The sequence below is a fragment of the Sebastes fasciatus genome, chromosome 6 (genome assembly GCF_043250625.1).
Source record: "Sebastes fasciatus isolate fSebFas1 chromosome 6, fSebFas1.pri, whole genome shotgun sequence".
Lineage (NCBI taxonomy): Eukaryota > Metazoa > Chordata > Actinopteri > Perciformes > Sebastidae > Sebastes > Sebastes fasciatus.
Genome location: NC_133800.1, coordinates 10,027,009 through 10,051,083, shown reverse-complemented (window position 1 = coordinate 10,051,083; position 24,075 = coordinate 10,027,009). Strand labels below are relative to the sequence as shown.

The 24,075-nt window shown below is 41.2% G+C and overlaps 1 protein-coding gene across 4 annotated transcripts; it reads left to right on the top strand.

Moving 5' to 3' along the window:
- Positions 1-542: 542 nt before the first annotated feature.
- Positions 543-24,044, top strand: zfr (zinc finger RNA binding protein). Of its 4 annotated transcripts, none has more exons than XM_074637549.1 (20): positions 543-701; positions 895-976; positions 3,980-4,253; positions 6,550-6,682; positions 6,764-6,985; positions 8,169-8,410; positions 8,947-9,150; positions 10,092-10,410; positions 11,932-12,113; positions 12,214-12,333; positions 13,056-13,201; positions 13,617-13,779; positions 14,956-15,164; positions 15,844-15,994; positions 16,498-16,639; positions 18,756-18,853; positions 19,699-19,794; positions 20,920-21,031; positions 22,337-22,434; positions 22,801-24,044. In XM_074637549.1, exons 1-20 carry the CDS (start codon positions 665-667, stop codon positions 22,981-22,983), a joined length of 3,213 nt encoding a protein of 1,070 aa, XP_074493650.1. In that variant the 5' UTR covers positions 543-664; the 3' UTR covers positions 22,984-24,044. The 4 variants fall into 4 exon arrangements, 2 of the variants coding, with proteins under 2 accessions (XP_074493650.1, XP_074493649.1); XM_074637548.1 differs by having other exon boundaries at positions 13,056-13,207; XR_012594235.1 differs by lacking the exon at positions 18,756-18,853.
- Positions 24,045-24,075: the final 31 nt, after the last annotated feature.

Here is a 24,075-nt window from a genome sequence, read left to right as displayed (position 1 = left end):
CTGTACTTTACAGAGTTGAGCAGTGAAATGTCTGAGGGTATGAAAGAATTTATATTGGTTAGTTTTGACTAATGGTTGCCTGAGGCGGGAACCAGAGGGCAGAAACTTAAATTCTGAATGCAGGGGGTGGGTACTGTCTGAAATTATGGATTCCGCTTTATTTATCAGCTTTTTGTTGTACAGTTCAGACAGACATTTCTGCTGAGTGCCAATGATTATGCTGCTGATTTGCATCACCCTTGTTAATGAGTTTTTCTGTTTGAGGTTGAGGGATGCATACCAGAAAATAAAAGAAAAAGTGTAAACTGACTCAATAAAAGATTTATAAAATAGTGTCATCAGGGATGTCTCAACCTGGAACTTGTCTAGCTTCCTCAAACAAACAAAAAGCAACACATCTGTGGGATTGGGACAAACAGACCAGACAGGTGTTATGATGCCGAGAACGAGATGCCCCTCTCGGGAACGCGCATCAACTGAAGCATCAGCAGCAGCAACTGTGCGCGCTCCCGTGAGTGTTATGCAGTCCTCAGCGGGCATGCGCAGAACTCACTGTGACAGCGCTTCTTCTCTCTGCGCATGCGCTAACACGCGGTATGTCCGGGTACGACATGTAATATAAATACACTGCTCTCCTCGGCCGTCGATAGAAACCACTAAACAAATGATTCCCATCTGTCCAGTAGTGTCCTTCACCTATGGTGAGTATCAGTAACGCTGTGGATGTTAGTTTACAAGCTATAACTAGATTTAAGTAACGTTATAAAAGCAATATGATCAGATAGTGACGTTAACGGAGAGTCCTTGAACCGTCAGTTGATGCTAGCTGTTAGCTTAGCCTGTTAGCTGTTAGCTTGTTAGCCTAGCCTCATCCTGTGTGTCTGTCCTCCGCAGTGCCCAGCCGGCTTGGTGAAGATGCCAAAATGGCTACCGGCAATTACTTTGGATTTACCCACGGCGCTGCCGCCCAGTACAGGTGAGGAGGAGCCTAAACCACCGGTGAAACACATCCTGCATGCTGTTTCTCAGCTCAATGTGAGCTGAGTTATGTCGTGCAGGTAGCCTGTGTACAGGCTGGATGTTCCCTCTGCTGCCATTGTTCATGCTGGGGGAGGGGGCGGTCTCTCTCTGCTGCAGATGGATGAACACTGAACATGGCACTGCGTAAAACACGCAACACGCAACGGGCTGCGGGGATGCCCTTTGCATTAAAACAAAACACATTATACAGGAAGCCCCTCTATCAGTAATGTACATCCATGAGTTTAAAGGGTTATCAGAGAACACACCACAGAGGCCTTTAATATTATTATGAGGAATTTAAAACTCAGGTAAACTGTGCAAGTTTGCCAGTGATATTTCATAGTAATCCACCCACCAGGAATGTGACAACACTGACATTTCTTTGGCCAGTGTGTTGCTGCTGGAGAATATTACATTACCAGCTAAAGGGGAGCCCCAAGTGATACTTAGGATGGACAACCCAGGCACTCCAAATATACTAAAACAAGTGGCAACAAGGAAGGAAATGTATATATATATATAAAAAAAAGCCATATTATACAGGAAGCCCCTCTATCATTAATATACATCCATGAGTTTAAAGCTTTATCAGAACACACCACAGAGGCCTATAATATTATTTGCCAGTGATGTTTCAAAGTAATCCACCCACCAGGAATGTGCACACTGACATTTCTTTGGCCAGTGTGTTGCTGGAGAACATTACATTGCAGCTAAAGGTGAGCCTAGTGATACTTAGGATAGACAGGAAGGCAACCCAGGCACTCCAAAATATACTAAAACAAGTGGCAACAAGGAAAGAAATATATTAATTAAAAAAAGCCTTTATTGTAGTGGCGAAATCATTATTTGTTTTGCACAATTTAAGACTATACAACATAACAAAAAAATAAATGAATAATATACAGTGCAGGAAGAGGCAAAAAAAACACTTGGCTTATCTGAAGATTAATATAAAGAACTCATATGACTACATAATAGTGATGACAAACAATTAGGACTATATATATATATATATATATAACAAAAATAAAAATACAGTAAATATATCAAAAAAGATAAGTGTGTGTTGTGTGGAAGTGTATGGTTGGTGTTTGTGAAGAGGATATTGATTTAAATATCTATAATGACTTCTGGGCAATCGTAACCAAACAACATTGTGAGTGTGAAAAAATAAAAAACAACTATATGGCCAACATGTTTTCACCGCTGTAGGTCTTCGTCAGGGCTTAAAAACAAGCAGACAAAGTTGATGTGACCTACAGTATATGGTATCAACAACCAATGGGAGGCACTCACATGATGACCATAGTATTACAAAATATCACAAAGAAATGACACAGAAACAAGTAATTTATGTCCATCATCAGTGAAACTACTACTTTTCAACGGAGGCTGCAAAACAAACATGGGAGCATACACAGAAAGAAGAAAAATATATATAAATATTTCTTATTCACAGAAAGCATGTAAAGTCTATATACTCATTAACCCCAGGATACTTTAAGGCATCCAATCGATGGATCCAAAAAGTCTCCCTCTGGTAAAGTTTTTGGAACTTGTCTCCCCCCCTTACCAACGGTTTAATATGTTCGATGCCCTCTATGCATAACAAAGAATCATTAACACTATGATACTCACTAAACATGTTGGCTTTTATATGATTTAGCCACTATATTTCCTTCCTCTTTGCCACTTGTTTTAGTATTTTGGCCTGGATTGCCTTCCTGTCTAATCAGATTTTTTTCCCCCCCGTTTTCCAAGAGCACCCGACATGTTTTGTCTTACGGTTGAATACACAGAGCAACCAGTTATCCCACTTTCCAAGTGAAACTTATTTGACAGAAGATCCCAGTGGTCTTTAAATGAACAAGGAGGCTGTGTCTTTTTTACAGTGTAATTGTAGGCCTAGGCACTGGCTTTACATTGTTAGCAAACAGATGGAGCCCACTATCTGTGTGTTCTGACAGAAAACAACCCTGCACTTATGAGTAAGGGCAAGTTTATACTACTGGATAAAAGAAGTGGTTGATATCGACGTGTTGTTCGACCACAGTGGCAGCCAGTGAAAAAAGTTCAGAAAAAATTTCAGACTCAGTCTTCAGGCAATACATTTCAGCTCTCTGCTCTTTAGGGCCATATTTTTTTTTGTTCAGAAATGTTTAGCAATGCAATTCATCCGTCTGATATCAGTACAAAGTATTTCTTCTTTCTACCTTTTCAGGCAATTAATTTCAACTTCCCGCTTTGACAGTATCACAGTTGTAACTTCCACCTTTTCTAGCAATGTATCTCAGCTCTTTGCTTCTTTAGGTAATGCAGTTCATCTGCTAGTTTTTCCAGGTTTTTCAGCAGTGCAGTACAATACATTTGAGCTTTAAGATTTTTAAGGCATATCATTTCAGAGTTCTGCATTTTCTAGTTTTTTTGCTGACTACACAGTGTTATGTAAAATTTCAATCAGAGGCGCATATATATTCTTTTGATCTAATTTGAGCCCTCTTTTCCCTGGCAGTGGTCTTTTGATTGTACCCTAAGTTGTGAAGCACTTTGTAAAGTGCTATAAAGAAATATATAAACGCTATAAATAGACACAACCATGCCCAATTCTTTTAGCTTTGTGCATATACAGTTTCAGTCCTGAATCTACACAGAGTTTTATGCATGCCCCTGGTATTTATTGGCTGTTTTTTTCCTAACACCTCTAACTGCTCCTGATAATGTTGTAACGACAGTTTTGCAAAGTTACCGAAATTGTCACACGCACTCCACCCAATTCCAATGGTGAAAAGGTGTTGGAGGAGTGCTTTTCCTGTGGTTTGACCATCCGACTAGATGATGATTACTTTGGATATTGATTGCAAAGCAGGAGTTTCCCCTACAGTATTGAGACATGGCAAACCCTCCCATTGTTGCCTTTAACCTTTGACATTTCCCTTTTGTGTCGCCCTACCAGTCAGCAGCCAACTGCCGGGGTAGCATACACACATCCCACCACAGTGGCCAGTTACACAGTTCATCAAGCACCTGTGGCGGCACACACTGTGGCGGCGGCCTATGCTCCCTCTGCAGCCACAGTTGCTGTAGCTAGGCCTGCGCCTGTCTCAGTAGCTACTGCTGCAGCCTATGGAGGATACCAGCCAACCCACACTGCGGCTGACTATGGCTACGCTCAGCGCCAGCCGGAAGTCCCTCCACCACCACCACCGGTCACGTCTCAAAACTACCAGGTACGCCACCATTTTTTTTTCTTTCAAAACTGCTACACAGATTACAACTGTTTTGTCATTTTGAATCTTGGAGGAGGGGCAGATAATAATGAATGGGAAGCCAAGGGTCAAAACAATGAATGAATGGCTGGGTCTACCCAACCTTAAACTTTATTATTGGGCGGCTCAGCTCCGAGCAGTGGTGGCATGGTTTGTCAAGGACTTAGAGACAGGATGGGTGTCCATTGAGCAGAATTCTTTGCCAGGAATATCATTGTCTACTCTCCCATTTCTAAGCCAACAGTCTCAGAAAAAAATTCAAATCAATAATATATGGATCAAACATACAATGAAGGTTTGGACTGCAGTCCGAAAGCAGCTGTAGCTTTGTCACGGGCCATGCCCATAGCAGGAAATATAGAGTTTCTTCCATCCATGAACGACAATGCATATAAAAGGTGGAATGAAAGTGGGCTGAAAATAATTAACCAACTTCTTGATGGAAATGTGTTTAAATCTTTCTCACAAATCCAGGACAAGTTTGTCCTACCTTCAAGCGACCTTTATAGATATCTACAAGTTAGACATTATATTACAAAACACAAAGACTGGGAGAATATTAAAAGAGAACCAGCTAATATAGAAACCCATTTTATGCAACTGTTTGAACACCCTACTTCAACAAAAAAACAAATATCCCATATGTACAAAAAGCTAATGTTAGACACATCAGATAACACTTTACATATTAAAGGACAATGGGAACTAGAGTTGAATACGATAGTGGACAATGATGCCTGGGAAAGCATATGTTCTGGATGTCACAGAGGGATAGTAAGCCAGCTATGGAAAGAATTTTGACTGGAAGGTGAAGGTGAGGTTCTTTAGGACCCCGCTGGTAGCATGTGTTTTTAAAAACAACTCTACTAACCTATGCTGGAGAGGCTGTGGCATGGTCGGCGACCATACTCATATATTTTGGGACTGCCCGAAAATACAAACATTTTGGAAAGGTGTCAAAGAAGAAATTGAGAAACTCCTGGAAATGGACATCCCCCTGGACCCGCTACTGTTCTTGCTGGAAGTATCACCTGAACGCCTGTTTACCACAGATCAGTGCTATGTACTGCATGTCTTATTGATGGTTGGAATATATGATCACCATTAACTGGATGAAGACTAACCCTCCCACAATTGCTCAATGGTTACAAAAACTGCTTTTTTACTTTGCTAGCATTGTCTCTTCAAACGCAATGCTGCATTGTTAAAGGTCCAGTGGAAAGGACTTGGCGGCATCTAGCGCTGAGGTTTCAGATTGCAACCAACTGAAACTTCTCCCGTGTGCCAAGCATGTGGAGAACAGTGGCCGGCAAGAAAACGTGAATGGTCTTTTCTAGAATCATTGTTTGGTTTGTCTGTTCTGGGCAACTGCAGAAACATGGCGGCCCGCTACGTGAAGAGGACCCGGAGCGGTTCCTCTTCACGTATGTAGAGATAAACGGCTCAATCTAAGCTAACGAAAACACAGTGAGAAAACGTATTGATTCATATTGTATTCCATTTCTGTCAATTTATCCTCCTAAATACTACACATTGTTCCTATAAGGTAAAATGGACCAAAACATGAAATGTTCAACTTTTGTAGCAGTAGCTTCACATTAAAGTGAAGTGCTGTACATCTGCAGCAGGTGTGTTTGCATTATTCTATGATCAATTTGTCATCATTTCTAAGCATGTAAGAGATGATTTCATAGAAGTTACAGCCATAAACTGCAAGTCTTTTATATCAGACTGCCACAGAGAGGAACATATTGGTGTATGGCGCGACCACTGCTGAAGTACATTATCCAGCGTTAGTGGGCTATATCCAGGATCAATCAGCATTGAACTGAACCGTGATCTGCACGCTGAAGACAACATGCTGGATTCAGTGTGCAGAGCCCTGAAGCCCCGCCCCCGCTGCTGCACAGAGCGCTGGGCGCACGTTTTTTTAAATTGCGCGTGTCTCGTGTCCAAATTGCACCAAATTCGACAAAGCACTCCATGGGGTCCCCAGCAATACACCCGCCAAGTGTGAAATGGATCGGATGAGCGGTTCTCAAGACATGCAAATGACATACACACACACCCACAGACAGAGATTCCTTGCTGTGTAGTTGAAAGACTTTCTGACTGAATTTCATACAGCACTTTTATCCAAACCACTTTACAATTTGCCTCTCATTCACTCGGGAGCCATTTGGGGTACACTGTGGACAGGGGGAGCCAGGAATTGAACCGCCACCCTTGCAACTCTATTTTATCGTTTCCTTTGCAGGACTCCTACTCCTATGTCCGATCCACAGCTCCTGCTGTGGCTTACGACAGTAAGCAGTACTACCAACAGGCCACTGCTACAGCGGCGGTCGCTGCTGCACAACCCAGCGTGGCAGATTCCTACTACCAGACAGGTATGCTAAATACACACTCAATTCATTTTCATTGAATTTTCATTTTCACAGCAAGTTAATTCAAAAGTACTCATTCAACAGCCCCAAAACCAGGATATAGCAGCCAGGGGTTAACAGCATACACCCAGACCCAGCAGACTCGACAGGTGACTGTGATAAAGCCTGCTGCTCCCAGTCCAGCCTCGTCCACTTTCTCCATCTACCCAGTGACCTCCACTGTCCAGCCTGTGGCCTGTGCCGCCTCTGTGGTCCCCTCTTACTCCCAAAGCCCAACCTACAGCACAAATGCTGTCACCTACTCGGGTAAGCTTTTAATGCACAGTGGTGCTTTGAGCTAAATGCTAACATCAACATGCTAACATGCTCAAAGTGACAATGCTAACATTCTGATGTTAAGCAGGTACAGTATTTACCATCATTATCACCCTCTTAGTTTAGCACCTTAGCGTGCTTACATTTGTTGATTAGCACTAAACATAAAGTACACACAGTATACACAGAATTTACACAATTTTCAGTCATTAAAATTGGTTTTAAGTCATAGAATTCCATTGCCCAAATGTGTATGAACCCAGATGTGTTTATTTAATTAAATTAAACGTAATTTATTGTGAAATTACATAAATCCAATCTTCCTTTTTAGCCATGCTAGTTGCATGGTTTTAGGGATGACGACGTCGGTTGGTCCTCAAAATGAAATATCTCCCCAACGATTTGATGGATTGCCTTGAAATTTGGTACAGCAATTCATGGTCCCAAATAGATGCTCTGATTGAAACCGGATGGTTTTCAGCTGATCGGCTGTGACCGGCCAATGAGTCTCATATTTGCGATTGTTTTTGTCGGTCACATTTACACATGTGCCGCATGATAGTTTTACGCCAGCACACAGCGGCACAGACGGTAACGTCACAGCCACACATGCGCACACACATGTTGTCGGTGTAGAAGTTCTTTAGCATGATTTGAAGAAGACCTTAAGCTTGCAATTTGTCACAACTGCAAGTCCAAAATAAACCGTGGAGGAACAACCTTGAAACATTTGGAACAACTAACTTAATCACACGCTTATTATATTGTAATTCATTTCCATGCATTCTATGTAGTTTTTGGAGAGGAAAAAAAGTGAGTCTGGAGCCTTGCTGTCAATTATAGTTCTTAGAAAGAAAATCGGAATCGACAGGTCACGTCAGGAAATCTAATGTTCCCTACAGGATGAATAGTAAAACCAGTGATCCCGCTGACTCTGTCCAATACATTGGCAAACTTTAACTTTTGACATTACCATCAGCCTCACCTGTACTTGGTTTTTCATGTTAATTTGTGTTTCATTAAATGTTATCGTGCAATGGTGCTAAACTAAGATGGTGAACATGGTTAAAATGATGCACATAAACCTTTGCTTTGCTTATTCATGGAGCCTGTTCAAATGGCTATAAAATGCAGTGAGTAGGATTTAAGTAGGCCTTGGTTTATCCTTTTCCAGGAACCTCATACTCGGGCTATGAGGCAGCAGTTTACTCTGCAGCCTCCAACTACTACCAGCAGCAGCAGCAGCAGCAACAGAAGCAGGCAGTGGCAGCTGTAGCAGCAACAGCAGCATGGCAGGGGAACACTTTCACCAAGAAACCCCCCTTTCAGAGTAAGCAGCTTCGGCCCAAGCAACCGCCCAAACCCCCTCAGATCCACTATTGTGATGTCTGTAAGATCAGCTGTGCCGGCCCACAGGTGAGTTCAATATGAATTAATATCACACTCAAATCAAGCAGGATGCACATAATGATATTAAGTGTATTTTAAGATGCACTGTTGTACTGCTGAAGCTGTCACATTGGCTTCGGTCACCACAGGGTGTCCATCTCTTCCATGATGATTCACTTGAAGTGATGGAATGCTTTGAAGTGTTGAGAGGAATTGTGCCTTCAATATGTCCATGCAGACAGACTATAAAGAACTAACACACAAACCCAGGGTTTCCACCAGTATATTGCAAGCTCGGTTGACTCCCCACCAGGCCTAAGCATCGGGGAATTATGTATTTTTAAACATTTTTGTAAACTAAAATGTGTTATACAAGTAGTAAACTCCTTTTAAGGTATAAGTGTGCAGGTTGTGTGAGTAACTTTAGCGAGTGTCTGTATGTGGTTGAGAGAGAGAGACAGACAGAGAGAGCGAGGGACAGCTGACAGCAAGTATGGCAGTACAAATACGTGACAACCAGTGCGACTAATGACTCTGTCTTCTCCAAACATTGATTGCATAAGACTTACAAGGAGCATCTTGAAGGCCAGAAGCACAAGAAGAAGGAAGCGGCACTGAAGGTTTCCCAGAGCAGCACCAGCAGCGGTAGTGGTGGAGGGGTCTTGGCCCGCAATGCTCAAAACCAGCTCCGCTGTGAACTTTGCGATGTCTCCTGCACTGGAGCTGATGCCTATGCTGCCCATATCCGTGGAGCCAAACACCAGAAGGTATGGATATGAGTGGGACATATTACACACATAATATTTACACCAACATACAGTTTAAGTTTACCTTCATGTCTTTAGTATTTGGTAGGAAACACAGACACCTCAAGATCATGCAAACCCCACAGAGAAGGAAGGGATAAAACAGAAATCAAGGAGATGAAGTGTACAAACTAGAGGTCTACCGATGTGTTTTCAGGGCCGATTCTGAATATTAGTAATCAAGGAGACCTATAACATGTTTGCAACCAATAATTTTAAGTAAAAATTAAAATCTTTAAAGATAAACTTTAAGTGCCTTTAAGCATATTTTTTATTAAATGCTGCAAAAGAGAACTTTTCAACATTGTTCTTCCCATGCTGACACCTTCTTTGCATGTATTGCAAACTTCCTTCCCTGGTGTTGGTTGAGTGTAATACTCCCATACTGCACTTTTAGACCTTTTTCTTTATTGCATCCATCAAGAAAGAGAGAGGGGGATTGGACAGAAGTGTACACGTCATACAAAAACGTTCTGCGACACCACAATTCTCTGATTCATTGGTGAAGTGTATGAACTAGTCTGCAGACTGGATTCTCTACTAACAGTGACAAACAGAGTGACGGCTGACTCATTGTCCAACGTGGGTTGAATGCACATCAGCAGGCCGTTACATACGTCTGGTGTATGGAATGACTATATCGTCACTTTGTTTTTATAAACTATGATAATCTAGTCACGGGTCACATCGCTGACCTGCGTCAAGGCGCCGACAACAGCCTTCAGTGGTGTTGATAGGCTATTACTCGTGACGTGTAGCCAATCAGATAGTGCTGTGGGAGGGACTACAGAGTGGGGACTACAGAGAGAGGCGGGTGCATCAGAGCCAAGTAGCACATAAATTAATTTTATCGGCAATCAGAAAATGAAAATCTTGAATCTGAATTCTCTTTCATTCTCCAGGTTGTGAAGCTTCATACCAAACTTGGCAAGCCCATTCCCTCTACTGAGCCTAGTATGGTCACGCAGACATCCTCCTCGACCACAGCTGCTCCCAGCAAGACCACCACAGCTACCCTGAGCAGTTCCAGCACCAGCAGCTCTCTGTGTGTGGCTGCCTCTTCTTCCTCTACTACCAGCTCCAGCCCCACATACCTGAAACCTGTCAACATAGTCAGCAGTGGTATGGCAGGTGTCAAGAACCCATTAACCAACAACCTGTCCGCTGCCAACTCTGCCTCAGCTGTGAAGAAAATGAACACCCCCAAGATCAATTTTATTGGTTAGTAAGCACACGTTAAGGCTGCAGCACTTGGCTAAATTCTATATTCAGAACATTAATATAGCAGCAAATGGCTATTAGCTATGTAAAGATATCGTGGAATAATGTCAACCTGAGCAGAGAATGAAGTCACTCTCCCTGTGTGTGTTCGTTGTAATCCGAGCTTCTCCGTGATTTTTTTGACGCAGCCGGTCTGGCCACTAATGGCCGACGCTCTGCACTGCTCTCAAACGGCGGTTATAGCTGGTTAGGTTAACACTGTTGGCTCTGTCAGCACTGTTGCCGTTGTTTTCACCGTTCGTGCTGTTAGCACCGTTAACTGCTGGCTCAGCTGTCTTCATGTTGAGAGCCATGTGGAGACAATCCCTCAATCATAGATGTGCTCTGAATTTCGAATTTAGCACCTTTTTAAGAAGATATGGACATATTTTGTCCGCAGATTAGTTTTAAAATATCACAGGGAGGAATGTACATGCCATAGTGAGCTGTTTGATGAAGAGCTGCAGAAGACAAGCACTTACTGCGGTTTATGTAAACCAGAACTCCTCCAACACATTATGGAGGTTAACAACATTTGTTGCTGTGCTGTACTGTGTTTCCACAGCTTGAATAGTGTCGTGGTTGTTCACTGTGTAGTGCAGTGGAAGTATCCTCTATCGAAAAACTCCATTACTTTATTGTCAGTGTTGTTTTTTTTACTGCAATCCAACACATATTTTGGGTATCGCTTTGTTCAGCTCCTCCTGTTTTCATTCACTATATCACTATGTGATACCACCTGGGGCGGGGTGTCATCCAGGTTCAGGATAATTTTGTTGCAGATATCAGTATCAGTGATATCTGATGCTCTTTTAAATATTTAGTCACCTTTTTTTATTTATACATACATGAAAGGACACTTGGTTTACAACAAGTGTTTGAGTGCATACCGGTTCATTAACCTGGAGACAAACTGAACCAGAAATGTTGAGTTTCACCAGAGTAAACCTCTGGTGCAATTCATCAGGAGTAAACATTTTCTATGGTAAAATGTTGAAAAATCCATCGCTCAGAAAATCTGATATTTGATGTGACTCTTGTTTTGCTGCCTTTTGTGTCAGGCACGATAGGATGCGCAGATTTTTTGCTCTCCCATTGCCAAAAGCTGGCTAAATGTGTTTGTAGCAGGAGTTAATATGTATGTTTTGAAAATGAACAAACATGCTAATTCTATGAATGTTAGAGAGGAAACGGGAGAAAACACCAAGTTTATAGGTGTGCTCATTGATCTATATGATAGTTAGTTAGGATAATTAATTTTGTTAAGCCATTTAATCAATCCTAAAAATAGAGTTTTTAGTTGTAACCATTATGATGACCACAGAGCGGAATCTCTTTCCATCAGAGAATTCCCCCTCGCAGAGTCACCTTATCATCTTCGTCATATTGTTTTTTTTTAATGTGGATTTATTTAGACCAAGGTTTAGCAGTAGCACTGTTAATGGGCTATGATTAAACGGCATTGTAATTTCTCGAATGCAGGTGGAAATAAATTACAGACCACAGTGAAGATGGACGAGGCCAAAGTGGAGGCCTCCAAGCCTGCGGCGCCCTCTTCAGGTACTCATGACCCCAAGACTGACGTTTCAGATTCTCTGTCCACCTCGGCCTTGGCTGCACTGCAGAGCGACGTCCAGCCTGTTGGTCATGACTATGTTGAGGAGGTAAGTTTTGACAGACCAATGCATGGGCTAAAGCCAGCCTACGCTTACTTTGCAGAAATGCATTTAAATCTCGAGTGTAACACGTGGAACTCCTTTCTAGGTCCGAAACGATGAAGGCAAAGTCATCCGCTTCCATTGCAAGCTGTGTGAATGTAGTTTCAACGATCCAAATGCAAAGGAAATGCACCTAAAAGGTCGCAGGCACCGCCTGCAATACAAGGTTTGTAGCTGACATGTCTTGCACCACTCCACAGAAGTTGAATACATGCTGGTATATTCGTCAGGTGTCTCAGAGCAGGAAATTAAGTTTTGAGAGTGACACACATTCAGTCCTATAGTAGATATTTGGGTAAAGTGATTCATCTTTATAAACATAGAAAAGTTGTCCCGACTCCTCCATGGTGCTTAGGAGAACAGCTGGAAAAAAATAGTATTTGGCCTTGCATTAATCCTCCGGTCCAGTGGAGCAAACATCTTCTCAGATAATGATTTAGTCCAGGCACATACACATCTAATCTAAAGGCCTATTGGCTGCTTAAAAAAAAAAAAAAAAAAGAGTAGGCATACTGACAGTGCTAGATCAAAGACAACTGCTCTGCTGTGATTTCATGGTAATGTGGTAAAACGTCCATGTTATTTCGTATTCCCAAAAGGGAACTTGTCGTTGCTGAGAGCGAGTGTATAAAGCTTCATGAATTAACTCTTAATGTTCTCCTCTGAGATACGAGTCCTCGTCAAGCTTTCTGCCATATGTCTAGGAATGACTGAGATACTTGATAAATATAGGAGCCTGCAATATGTTTAAACCATTACTTTTCATTTAATTAGTGATTACCCTTAAAATCTGGCAGCAATTCCACTGTATTTCTGAAAGGAGTTTTCATATTTCTATATTCTATATTACACCCGTGAAATAGCTTTTTACATGTTTTTATTTTGTAGAAAAAGGTGAACCCGGATCTGCAGGTGGAGGTCAAGCCCAGCATTCGAGCCAGGAAGATTCAGGAGGAGAAGATGAGGAAGCAGATGCAGAAAGAGGAGTACTGGAGAAGAAGAGAGGAGGAGGAACGCTGGAGAATGGAGATGCGGTACGGGTAATGGAATTTCTTATTAATGGTTTTGAAGAAAGATACAGTATGAAGTAATAATATATCCACACCATCTTGTGCTGTTCAAAAATCCTGTCTCAGAAGCAGGTATGCTTTGGAGGGAAGGTACCATGGTTATCAAAGTCTCAGTTTGTGAAAGGGTTAAAAAAAAGATTACGTCACGACCCTGCTTTTTTTGCCTGAACCCTCTTCTATAGCAGCCCCAGCAGCGTTGTTTAAACAACTAAACTTAATCACAATTGTCATATACATACAGGTACATACAGGAAATTTGACCTCTGACTTACAAACACTTACTAGGACACTTAATGTTGTTTCCTTTAATGTGTCAACCATCTGTACACTAGACATTGAAATACCGGGATGGAGATGAGTTGTGGTTTTATATTTTCAGGCATTATGAAGAAGATATGTACTGGAGACGTATGGAGGAGGATCACCACTGGGATGACCGACGGCGCATGCCAGACGGAGGGTATCCACAGGGGCCTCCTGGCCCTCCTGGTCTGCTTGGAGTCCGGCCAGGCATGCCTGGCATGCAGTCTCAGGGTCCTGTGGTAAGGCTTAATTATATGTTATTATATACACTAGTGCAGTGCCTGTTCAAAACATGCCTGTTTAGAACAGGCCGAATGCTTGGCCTGTGGTGTTGCTGCTTACAGATTTCTCGAGAACCGCTCACACAAACAACTTCACACTCGACACTGCGCTTCCTTGGGTCCTGAGCAATACACCTGCCATGACATAGTTGCATCACACACCCAAGTCACGGCTACTCGCAGTCAGAAACACTGAAATAAACTCTGGTTCACAGGAAAACGGGCAGACTTTACCATTAGTCAAGGTAGGCAACTGTGTATTGAAAGCTCTAAAGTAAGTAGTATTGAGTTGAGTTGCATATTTTGAAGTGCTTTGGGGGCCTGTGGCAAGTTATATTAGGGTACAAAAATAATGCTCGAGACAAACTGAGACAGAGTGTTAGGAATACGCATCAGTCAGTAGAAAATGAGCAATAGTCACACTGTAAAGCCACTTTAATAATTTAATTAAATACTTAAGAACTCCATAATTCACATTTAAGGATGATTGAGATGAGTGAAAGAAGAAATGAAACAGAATTACAAATTGAATATTCTGACTTGGAGACAAAATACTCATAACACCATCAGTTTTCAACAAAAATATAATATATCATGGTTGTGTTAAGTGCAAGTCTGTGCTAATAATTAGCATTGTATTGTACAGACAAAACTGTGTCCATCCCTGTACCTTTATACCACTCTGATAGTAAAAGTAATAGATGTCAGAAGGAACACATTATCTAAAAGCATAACTGACTTCGTTGCCATTATAAAAATGACTCCTGGAGAAAGGGTTATAATTCTGGAGATCAAGGCGTTTCCATGTCACCTGTAATGTTAAAAATAGCTTTTGTCAAGCTACATGTTGGCTGTGAGGAGAGACTCATCACAGTATTGGTCAAAATCCAGCTTGGGAACACACATCTTGATTCAGTTAATTTTAAAGGAACTATTACTAATCCTAGAAACTGAAATTGTAAATTAATAATGAAATGTGTGCTGTCTGATTTTATGCTTTAGTTTTGATATACTTTATCTCAACAAGACACTCTGGAGTGTTGATGATATCCTTTTCTTTGAGAAGTATCAAAACATGATTATTCAGCTAAAATGACCATTTGTAACACAGTCTTTAACTGTTATGTCTTTCAGCCTCCACGTCGGCCTGATTCTTCAGATGACCGCTATGTCATGACCAAGCATGCGGCCATCTACCCCTCAGAAGATGAGCTGCAGTCTATCCAGAAGATTGTGTCAATCACAGAACGTGCTCTCAAACTGGTCTCGGACATCATCACAGACCAGGACAAGGAGAAGGCCAAGGAAGAGGACAAAGAGGAGAAAGAACCCGCTAAAGACAGGTGTGACATCTGGGCTGCTTATACATTTCAGATTGCTATTTAGATTCACCTTTTACATTCTGCAGCAGAATCTAATGGCAGTTGACCATCTGCTTTTTTTTTTTTTTTTGCTATTGGTTTTCCTACAGTTTGTACACATTTCCGATGTGTTTGTCTGATAGCAAGCGCTGAAACAGTTTGATAAGAGATTCATAAAGTCATGCTGGTAAAGATGAAAGTTAAGACTGCAACATTTCTTCCACCTGCAGCCTGCATGCTTCTAAATATTTTTTACTAACACTTGGGAATGAATATAAATGTATTTGTACTCGTACAGTTACCCATCAGCCGGGCTGGTGCAGGAATTTGTACTGTTCTAACGGACATGGTTAGAATTAATTGGCTAAACTCCATTTTGCATTATGTAGACTAGATCATACAATAATTTGGATAGATGTAGCTAACAGGAGAAGTGAGTGAAAGGTTGCCTCGCTCAGCTCATTTCACCTTTCCTCCAAACACACCAATGGGAGTGCTTTTCAATTTGGCTCTTTCTAATCAAGTCTAATTCTTTTCCCTCTTTCAAGCTGTAATATACATTGTTAATTTGGACAAAATGCTGTATTTGGATGTATTTCACTTCTCAAAATGATTGTTGCTTGTTTTGCTTCTTTCCCATCTTCCTTGTGTAACTGTCCAGAGCCCTGAAGGGAGTGATGAGGGTTGGAGTCCTGGCCAAAGGCTTGCTGCTTCGTGGGGACAAGAATGTCAACCTAGTCCTGCTCTGCTCTGAGAAGCCCACCAAGAGCCTCCTCAGCCGCATTGTGGAGCACCTCCCCAAACAACTAACAGTACTACTTTTTACAAATATCACACCACAGCCAATTTCTTCAGTGGCCACTTAAATGGGTACCTGCCTCGTGCTTTCAAAGATATCTTTTTACCTTTGGTTTAGTTGTAGTTGTATCTTCTGTGCAGAAGAATGAGAGCACTACTGTCACGGTAATTTACTGGGACAGATATTAAAAAGCTGAAAATAAGTGTGGTGAAGAAGAATAGTTAGAATAGCCCTAAGTCGGCATCATACACTTAAATTACAGGCACACAAGATATTACCTTGGTAACAAGTTCTAGTATTAGTTCTATCATCCCTATTTTGTTTTAACAGTAATTGAATCTCATGATTCCAGTGAGGATCCCTTTATGTCCACATGTACTAACAACTGTACCTATGAAAGTGGCCACTGAATAGCGTAGATGACCTCAACTAGGTATGCTCCCTATCTTTTACTTTGAGAATTAACTGTCAACTGAAATAATGCTAGCGCGTTTGCATCTACGCCATTTCTTCCAGATCGTAACACCAGAAAAATATGAGGTCAGTGGATCGGTCCAAGAAGCAGCGATCATTCTGACATCCGGCGTCGAGCCAAAGATGCAAGTGACAATCACACTGACGTCACCCGTCATCAGAGAGGAAACTGGCCGGGACGGAGGTTGGGAGACCCATCACAGCCTTTCCCATTGCACCTCCTTTCTTGTCTTTCTGCTATCTCTCTATGAAATCAGTTTCAGTATGTTTGTTGACACCCTGAAGAGCGCTGTCCTGCTGGCACTCCACAAACATTTAAATCGGCTCATCCTGGCCACTTGCTGTTCATGTAGGATTCATTTGGATTTTCAGAAATCAGAAATGAATGACAGGGCAACCAAGGAAGCTTCAGGGTTTGTTGTGCACAGTCTATGGCCTGCACAAATTTCATTTTTAATACCACCCTTGTTTAAACAACTGAAACTATCAGAATCGATTCTTTTCAATTAAACATTAGATTTAGATAATCTGCTTTTACTGGCCTAAGGTGGGAGCCTATAAGAGACCCCCAATGTAAGTTATTGTTCTCAATTGCTGCTCTTTCTAATTATGTGGGGCCAATCACATCTAGTATAAAAGGAAAACAAGATGAAATAGGCAAGTGCCAGCAGTATTGCTCTTGGGCTTTTTGCTCTTACCTCTCAAATGCTCTCTTTATCCTTTTAAACAAAGCATGACCAGTGTTTGCATTGTGTTAAAGTCTAGTTAATCCCAGGTGAGATTCTCTTTTGTTTCCTGTGTTCCAGGGGATTCTGTTTCCATTTTATCATTAGCTATAATCAATGGGAGACATGCATTACAGTATCTTTTCACCAAATTTCCTTTGAGATGAGGAGACAAAAAAAGAGCAGCAGAAGATGACCAAATAGGCAACAGGAGGCACTTCTGTTCCTCAAGTTTAATTTGGAATTAATTGTTCAAAGATGTTTGAATTTTGCAACCCTTTTTTCTCAAATCAAGATTTGGCAGAGGAAATTGGATGTTATTTTCCCACAGGAAACAAATCTTCCTTTTGTGTACTGGTGAACACCAGTTCACCATGCTGAGGTCCCCTGTTCTGAAGTGCTCCCCTGAGTTGATTGACACCTTCCTTTTACACGAATAGGACTAAAAAATGAAAGCTTTTGACAAGTTTGTCGATTTTGATTTCGCTATCAATGGAAAGATTAGGACAAATTATTTGAAGATGGACCATTTTCTCTTTTGAGTTAATTGACAATGGAAAGATGAAGATAAACCATGAACCAATTATTTCAAATGATTCTTAGGGGAGTATTGTTAAAAGTTCAGGTACAGAAGGCTATGACAGAGGAATCTTTGGTTGGACCTGAGTACAGCCTTTGGTATACAATGATTGTTGGGGTCTTATTCCAACCTACTGATGTTAGGTATGCATGCAGTGATATCCTAACCCCTTTTGTTTGCTGGTAGGTCTCATGTTTTTTTCTCTTCTTCAGCACCCATTGCTTCCTCCTCTTTATACTTGTAGTAATATTTACAAGTCCGGCACAAAGACCCCTTTATTTCCTTGAACAAAAAAAATCAACAAATTTTCTAGTTCATTGTCTCCCATCAGAGGTTTAGTAGGGCCCAACAGCTTCGGAAGGATTTTTGACCAAGGTTTTCTCACATCCCAAAAACTTTGCCACACCTACTATTGCCATGCCACTTTTTTTTTATCAGGTCACTCCCTATTAGCCATTTGCCCTTTCTTTATTTCTGCACCAATTTCATACTAATACTCGTTAGCCATGGAATCCCTCCTCTGTCCCAGTGCTTAACTAAGAAAATCTACTAAATTAAAAAAAGTCCCCTGGTACTTACCAGGGTAATGGTAAAGCTTTAAGACACAATTAACCTGATAAAATGCTTTTGGCTTCCAAACATTTGTGAGCCTGAACCCATGTAATTTAGCTAGATTGGTGCTTTCCAAACACACCAGACTATTTGGCGTCAATGTTGAGTCAGTATATCCATACCCCTATAATGACTTGACATGTCATACGCTGTCAGTCTGTATCATCCCACTTACTTTGACTTATAGTCACTTATAGTCACCTTTTATAGTTATTAGTCACCTTTTTTTTTAAATTTACAAAATAAGCAACCAATTATAGGTTGTCATGGAAAGAGACATTGGTATGTGTGGCAATGTGTTTGTTCTTTGCCAGCCTCGCTGACCTGGTCAAACACCCATTCCTCATCACCAAAAATTTTTGACACTTCAAATCCATTTTTAGATGTAACCTCGGGTATGGTGAAAGACCCAGCGGACGTCTTGGACAGGCAAAAATGCCTTGACGCTCTGGCTGCTCTGCGCCACGCTAAGTGGTTCCAGGTTCGGAACATCATTTTACTTTCTTATTGTAGCCTTATGAGATGCATTATTTATTTGTTTATTCATGTATTTGTGTTTTACACATTTGGTTTTCATTTTATAGAAATGAGGAAAAACTATTACTATTTGAAGTAAAAAACATATTCAAGGATGCCACATATTACAACAAAGATCTGGTTCATGTCCTTATGTATTGATAAGAAATCTTAAGTTCATTTGAAACTTCCATATGAAAACATTGCTCTATAAGAACTGGCATCCTTGTATTCCCTTTTTCAATTTTCTAAGTACTGCATTATAGATCCATGTGATTCCATAAGGCTGCACAATAACTTGCACAAATTTGTGCCATCAAGAAGTGCTTTCATGTTCAACGTTTGTATTGTTTTTATATTATATATTTTGTAGAATAGGGATTGAGAGAAAAAGGAATATCTGAGTAGTTTCCTGTGATTCTGCTACCCGAGCAAAAGCACAGGCAAAGTAAAGCAGATTTCCTCCTGCTCTCTCAGTCCCTATACTCTCCTCTCAGGTGAACTCTTGTACTTTTAAGTACCTGTTTGTGAGATACCTGGTTAAACCTGGAGTCAGGGTTTAGAAGATGACAAGTTCTCATTTCTTGTGCATCTTGCAAACTTTGAACTCCCTTACTAACTGTGAGGTACAAGACTACTGGGAATGGCAGCTGATTGCAAGCTCTTATGGCTCATACACACCTCAAACCATACTCAAGCTTCCATTATGCACAGTAGTGTTTGGACCTCTGTGATAGAACTGATTCACTTGTTTGGTCCATCTCTTGTCACTGTTGTCACTCCGTAAACCTAACTTTATTGCATCAAAAGGCTAGGGCCAATGGACTTCAGTCCTGTGTGATCATCATCCGAATCCTGCGAGACCTCTGTCAGCGAGTTCCTACATGGTCGCCCTTCCCAGGATGGGTAAGTATTTTATTTAAACGTGCCTTTTAAGGCTGCATTCGCACCATCCGAGCGCAGGGTTGTGTGGCTGTGTTGGAGTGTCACTTAATGGCCCATAAACACCAAGCGACTGCGCAACGATTTACATCTTTCTGATGTCGATTGTCCACCGCAGCATGACCTCAGGTTTGTTTCTCCAAAAGTTGATTCTGTTTTGACTTTTCGCCCCCGTTCCGCTGTTTGTTTTTTTTCGGCATCCCCCTGCGGTCCCCACCGCCGCAGTTTAAACACACTATCCACATTCAAACGAATGGGAGGACTGGCGTTTTAGCCGCAACGCCTTATTTGGTGTGAATGCAGCCTAAGCACTGTGTGACTTTGGGCTTAACCTGAAGAGAGTTGTTGATAGAGAAACGTGACATATTTGGTCACCAAAGCTCAATCTAGGACTTAATTTAAAATGAACCAGGCGGCTTGTGTGACTTTTTTTTGGCCCTTTTTGACCACCTGAACTTGCACAGGAACCTATTTTTAAAGACCTCAAACATGAAAGGTGCAGAAATAACTTTAGTTTCTAGCTAAGCTCCTGAGTTTGGTTATTGATCGAGAAGGCATTTTACACCACTTTGAGTTAGGTTGTTAGCAATGCAGCACTAACTGCAGCAGCACCATGCGTATCTACTTCTCCACAGACTACAAACTGACCCTGGTGGCTAATGCTGTTTGTGAGAAACTAAAGCAAGTACAGAGCAAACAGTGTGCTTGTTGAGCTTTCCCAGAAACTATGATGCTTGTAAGGCTTGTCTGTAAAAAATAGAATATCAACAGCTACAGAACTAGGTCGTTTTTAGCAGAAACATTTGCAAACCCATGCCTATATATTTTGTTCAGGAGGCAGTAAAATATGATTGTTCACCTTTTAAACAATTACTGTAATTATAGTGTATTTCATCTTTAAAAACTGACTATTAGGTCTCTGCATTTTATATCTGTCTCCTCAGTTTTCATGTACACCCTACTGTATTTGAACATTTTCTTGGAAGCTGGGAATTTTGTAAAGACAATAATGAAAAGTGAAATGCCATCATCTGACTATTGTAATGCAAACTAAGCCTCTAAGCCATCTTCACTGTTCACTCTGTTCAGGCCATGGAGCTGCTAGTTGAGAAGGCCATCAGTAGCGCCTCTGCTCCCCTCAGCCCAGGCGATGCACTGAGACGTGTCTTCGAATGTATTTCTTCTGGGATTTTACTCCCTGGTAAGATATTGTTTCTTTATTTTCCTATGCATTAATTATTGTTATACTTATTGGGCTCTTTTTACTCTCCTTTAGACAAAACCGTTATCTGCACTTTTCTGTTCATGGACCAACAATTGGGTCAGCTGAGAAGGGGGACAGTTCTTTGCATTCACACTGTATTTACATGTACTAATGTTCTGTTGTAATGTTATGACTGTTCCTGACTGCGATAACCAACCCATCCCATTGAGAACCGGTTCCTAGTTGTTCGATTCCTTGGAATCTCGTGTCTCTGTGACTATCCGTTCCTCTGTATTGATGCTTTCTGACAGTTACGTGTGCACAGTGATGCATACGCACGCTGTATCATGTTTCAGTTCATTTGGGACCGGAGCCATGGCGGAGAGAGAAAAAAGCGGTCAAACGTCTGTCAGTGGCAAAAAATTTAACGTAACGTTACATTGACGCTGCTCACTTGCCCTCGCAGCTCGTTGCAGCGTTATCTCTCAATACTGGGTCAATTTTAGAAATTGTTGTTCTCATTAGTCACTTAGACACAAAAACATGGGAAAAATAACCCAAGTTACCCTTTAATGTGAAAATTCTGAAGTGTGAAGTGTTTCATTCATTTCACTCAACATCGTTTAGGGAGGCAAAGTGAACGCCTGACTTGACTCTTGCTGTGCTGATGTAATTAGTGCTGTGGAAATGGACATTATACTGAACTTATCAAGGCAGCAGGTGAACAGGGAGGAAGTGTTGAGTTTACATTAACTGGGAAAGTAAGGCCTATCTAATATAAGCTTGTCCAAAATAAAGACCTTTGCCACTAAGGTAAATAAAAGATAATAATGGAGAATGGTACTTTTTTGTAGTTTTTATCTGATTCTAGTAATACTGCAAAACTTCTTGAGAGTTCAATATTTTTGCATCGCATAAAACCTAACCTAACCTGTAACCTATGGTCAGTTATGAAGTCCATCACTAGGCATTTTAGGAGTTGATTGACTCTGCAACCTAACCTATAGAGTCAAAGGCTCCCAAAATGATGAACAACTTGTTCTTACAGTTCTGGAGATGAAATGGTATGAAAAGCTTTGAAATTCAGGATGCAGTGACAATAAAATGTTTAAGTGGAATATGTATGTGCAAATAACATATCTGGACTTTCCAAATGTGTTATTTCAGTTAAAATTTTGTTGAATATTCAAACTTTCCAAGGCATGAATTGTCATCGACCTCTGTTGTATTGATCCAGAGGACACTGGAAAAACATGATGAAATGAAACCTCACTTAATGCTGTTTTTATTCTTTATTTTTAGGTGCACCAGGATTGGTAGATCCTTGTGAGAAGAAGCCTGTGGATACGCTAACATCTATGGGAGAGCAACAGAGAGAGGACATTACCTCCAGTGCCCAAGTACACGCTCTTGAATTATTCATACACTATCAAGCTAATAGAGACATGAAGAAATTAGACAGCTTAAGTAGGAGAAATGACGTGATGTTTGTCATGTGATGAATGCACTGAATCGACGGGTACATTTAAGAACTGATTCAGACAATAGAGCAGGATTTAGATTTGAATAATTACCTGCTCTTCAGTGTCGGCTGATGTCACTATCTTTTGTACTTTTAGACGGGCATAATCAGTTATTGTCCTCGTGTCAGTATCTGTTCCTTGCTACCAGGAGATGTCAGGCTTCACATAAGTTTTGGGGATTTGTCATGTGGAAATCTGCTTTCATAAATCTGATGAAAGGTTTCTTTCTGTGTTTCTTCACAGTTCGCTCTGAGGCTTCTGGCGTTCCGTCAGATCCACAAAGTTTTGGGCATGGACCCTCTGCCGCAGATAAACCCTCGCTTCAACATCCGCAACAGCCGCAAGCGTCGCCGCGACAACAGCGACGGGACGGACAGCTTCGAGGGTGAAGGCAAAAAAGACAAGAAGGATTATGACAGTTTCTAAGCTTCTCTATTATCACATTAATATCCATACAAAGATGTACTAACATGTTGTATGCGCTGTCTTCTGTGTACTGGCTAAGGTCCAGTGTAGCTGTTGTTTTTTTTTTTTCTTCCTTTGTAAGCTACAGATGTATCAGTGTAACCGCAGCCTCACTCTGCTCTGTATTACACAAACATGTCAGTTTGTGTGCTGTTTTAGTTGTAGATTTCTTAAAGTTGGGCTTCAGTCCTCTCTGTACTAGATGACGCAGTTTTTACCTGATGTGCTTCTTGAATAGAAGTGTTGTTGGAGAGTGGCTCCTCAGCATCTGCCGCTGCTCCCTCCGAACTGTGTTTCTCTTTTGATTTTCTGTTGTGGGGCAAAGTGGAGATCATGGGATCAAAAATGACTTCTCCATATTGTGGATCAGGAGCATTGGATTGGCAATGCTAAATGTATGCCTTCATTCATCTGTATAGTTCTGCATTCAGAGGTGGACTGTGTTGTCGTTACTAACGTAAAGCATTCATTTGGCCAACTAAATTTTCAAAGTTTTTCTTTTCAATATGAATAACTGTGCTTAATGCAAGTGATGTTTGATGCTGTGGTCTTGTTGTGTCTCCGTGCTTGGCTACACTTCCGATAAAAGACCTATGGGGCATTGCACAGAGATTCAGAAGAACTTTAAGTGTTGATAGATAGATCTTTGTTCGTAGTAAAGTGAAGTCAGCCCTAAATGTGGTTTTATGTCTTTTCATTTTCATATATATATGGAAGTATTTGTATAATCTTTAAATAGATGAAGGCTTTGGTTTGTGAAAAAAAACATGACCATGCTCACGTTACGCACTGTTTTGGCTTTTAATATGTTGTTTTCCTTGTTAATAAGGGACTTTATTGGCTTGCTTGCCTTTTAACTTGGTTAGGTGCTAAATTAAGTTCAATACTGGAAATGAGAAAAAGAATCTAGACTGGGAATGGGAGGGGCGGTAATGTGTAGGTCCTGCTGTGAATGCTTGCCGTGCTCTGCGTTCTGCTTTACTATCCCAGCAGCAGAATAAACACATTTCCAGATTGAAGAATTGTGTATGTTTTGCTGAGTTCCTCGGTTTC